The sequence below is a fragment of the Abrus precatorius genome, unplaced genomic scaffold (genome assembly GCF_003935025.1).
Source record: "Abrus precatorius isolate BTA unplaced genomic scaffold, Abrus_2018 Scaffold11, whole genome shotgun sequence".
NCBI lineage: Eukaryota > Viridiplantae > Streptophyta > Magnoliopsida > Fabales > Fabaceae > Abrus > Abrus precatorius.
This window is the reverse complement of record NW_020874303.1, coordinates 12,426,870-12,428,790: the sequence shown is the minus strand read 5'-3', so window position 1 is coordinate 12,428,790 and position 1,921 is coordinate 12,426,870. Positions and strand designations below refer to the sequence as shown.

General features: G+C 30.6%; 1 protein-coding gene across 1 annotated transcript; it reads left to right on the top strand.

Moving 5' to 3' along the window:
• The first annotated feature begins 509 nt into the window (after positions 1-509).
• On the top strand, positions 510-1,341 carry LOC113856530 (subtilisin inhibitor CLSI-I-like). Its single transcript, XM_027488376.1, has 2 exons — positions 510-600; positions 697-1,341. Exons 1-2 carry the CDS (start codon positions 534-536, stop codon positions 912-914), a joined length of 285 nt encoding a protein of 94 aa, XP_027344177.1. The 5' UTR covers positions 510-533; the 3' UTR covers positions 915-1,341.
• The last annotated feature ends 580 nt before the right edge of the window (positions 1,342-1,921 follow it).

Genomic DNA, 1,921 nt, shown 5'->3' with positions numbered 1-1,921 from the left:
CAAATATAAATTTTACTCAATTTCTCGCTTACTTGACTTACTTTTAAATTTGTTATACGAGATTTTTTTTATTCGTGAGGATTATATGTTTTAAGAATCATTAACTTTGTTAATGTTATAAATATATTAAAAGATTCATAAAAGTTGTTTTTTTAAGGATAATAATATTTTTTATTTTCATCAAAATCTTAAATTTTTATTCCTTTTATTAAAAAATATAAGTAATTTTTTTTTTTAAATATATCAAACATAAACATTTAATATTTTAAACTTAATGTGCATCGGATTGGAGAGAGATCTTATCTAGACTGAACTACTAAGCTATTCGTCCGTAGCACCCAAGTCCAAAGTTAAAAGACGCAACGTTACAAAATTGAGACAAATGGCATTGGAAAATCAGGTGAGTCATCTCATTAACCAAATGTGTCCAAAAGAGGTGCCAACTGCCAACCTAATCAGTTCAGAAGTGCTTAAATGTTAACGCTTCATTGAACTTTGATTTCATTTCAGAAGTGCTCGGCGGTTTAGGGTTTATGGCAGAGGAAAAACACGGACAAGCAACAAATCCTCCTCAGGAGCAACCAAATGAGGCCTTGCCTAGTAAGTATCAATTTTGCTCTTTCCAAATATATTAAAATAAGTTGATAAAGAAATTTATCAAATTAAAGTGTATGAAAATATGTTTGGTTGGTGTAGGGTCATACGAGCAGAGAAGCAGCAGAAAAACGAGTTGGCCTGAGCTGGTTGGTGAGAGTGCAGAAGAAGCAGAGAAGAAGATAAAAGAGGAAAAAAGTGAGGTTGAAATTCAAGTGGTGCCTCCTGGATATCTCGTCACAGCAGATTTCAAACCCCAGAGAGTTCGATTGTATGTGGATGGCTCTAACAAGATCACAAGGACTCCGGGGATCGGTTAATATCCATCTGATTTAGAGAGAGTTTCTTCATGTGAATGCAACAAACAGCTGTCTGTGTATTATGGTCCCATCATCTCCAACAGAGCACATTATGATCTTAATAAACTCGGTTTTATTTTCGCTCTCAAAACTGTTTTTTCTTTTCTTCCTATCCGAACCATCACCTTCTCCCTCCCCTTCCTCTACACCTTCTTTTGGCGTTCTCTCTTCTAACTCCACCCTCACCCCTTCTTCCTCCTCTTCTAGCAGCTCCACCTCCCCCCTTTCTCTCCACCAATTTGCTTAACCGGGTTGCTTTATTTTAATTGTTTTATTTTAATGTTTTCAGTATCCACAGTTGATCCATATTCTTCAGTTAAGTGTATTCTGAACTCTCTGTGGTGCCTGTTTTACTCTTTCAGCTATTAACAATAAAATAAATAAATTTAATAACGTGATCGGTATTAAATTTTAACAAATTTTTTTTATAAATGCTTATTGTAAAATATGTTAACTGGAAAAAAATATAATTAAATTTAAATAATTCTAATAATTTTTTATAATTTATATCACATTTTAAAAAATATTATTTAAGTATTAATTACAATTTTTTTATGAAAATTTTATTTTTTCTACAATTTATCTCTTCTTTACACGGGACAAATATCGTAAAATTTTATAAAAATTTGAAATTAATTCATTCTATTTTTCTGATTTATTTTTATAAAATTATTAAAAAATTTATTTTACTTTTTTATGAGAATCATTTTTAGTTTGTAAATGGAACTTCGAAATTTTGGCAATCATTAGAAGCAAGATTATTACAAATTTTAGGAAATGACTAAATGCGCTTTTAGACATTAAAAGAATGGGCAAATCTATTGATAATTTTTGCAATAATGTGATATTTGCAGCAAGAAAAGGAATAGAAGAATCTATACTTCCATCTGAACTGATAAATTTAGATTAGTGAGTCTCATGAGAATTTTAGCAACTTATCAGATTAAAGTTTCTGAAGGAACGAAGGG

Excerpts from the sequence above, each read along its gene's own strand:
- LOC113856530 (XM_027488376.1), top strand. The coding sequence starts at position 534 with ATGGCAGAGGAAAAACACGGACAAGCAACAAATCCTCCTCAGGAGCAA. Across the intron at positions 601-696 it reads ACCAAATGAGGCCTTGCCTA|GGTCATACGAGCAGAGAAGC; the intron begins GTAAGTATCAAT and ends TGGTTGGTGTAG.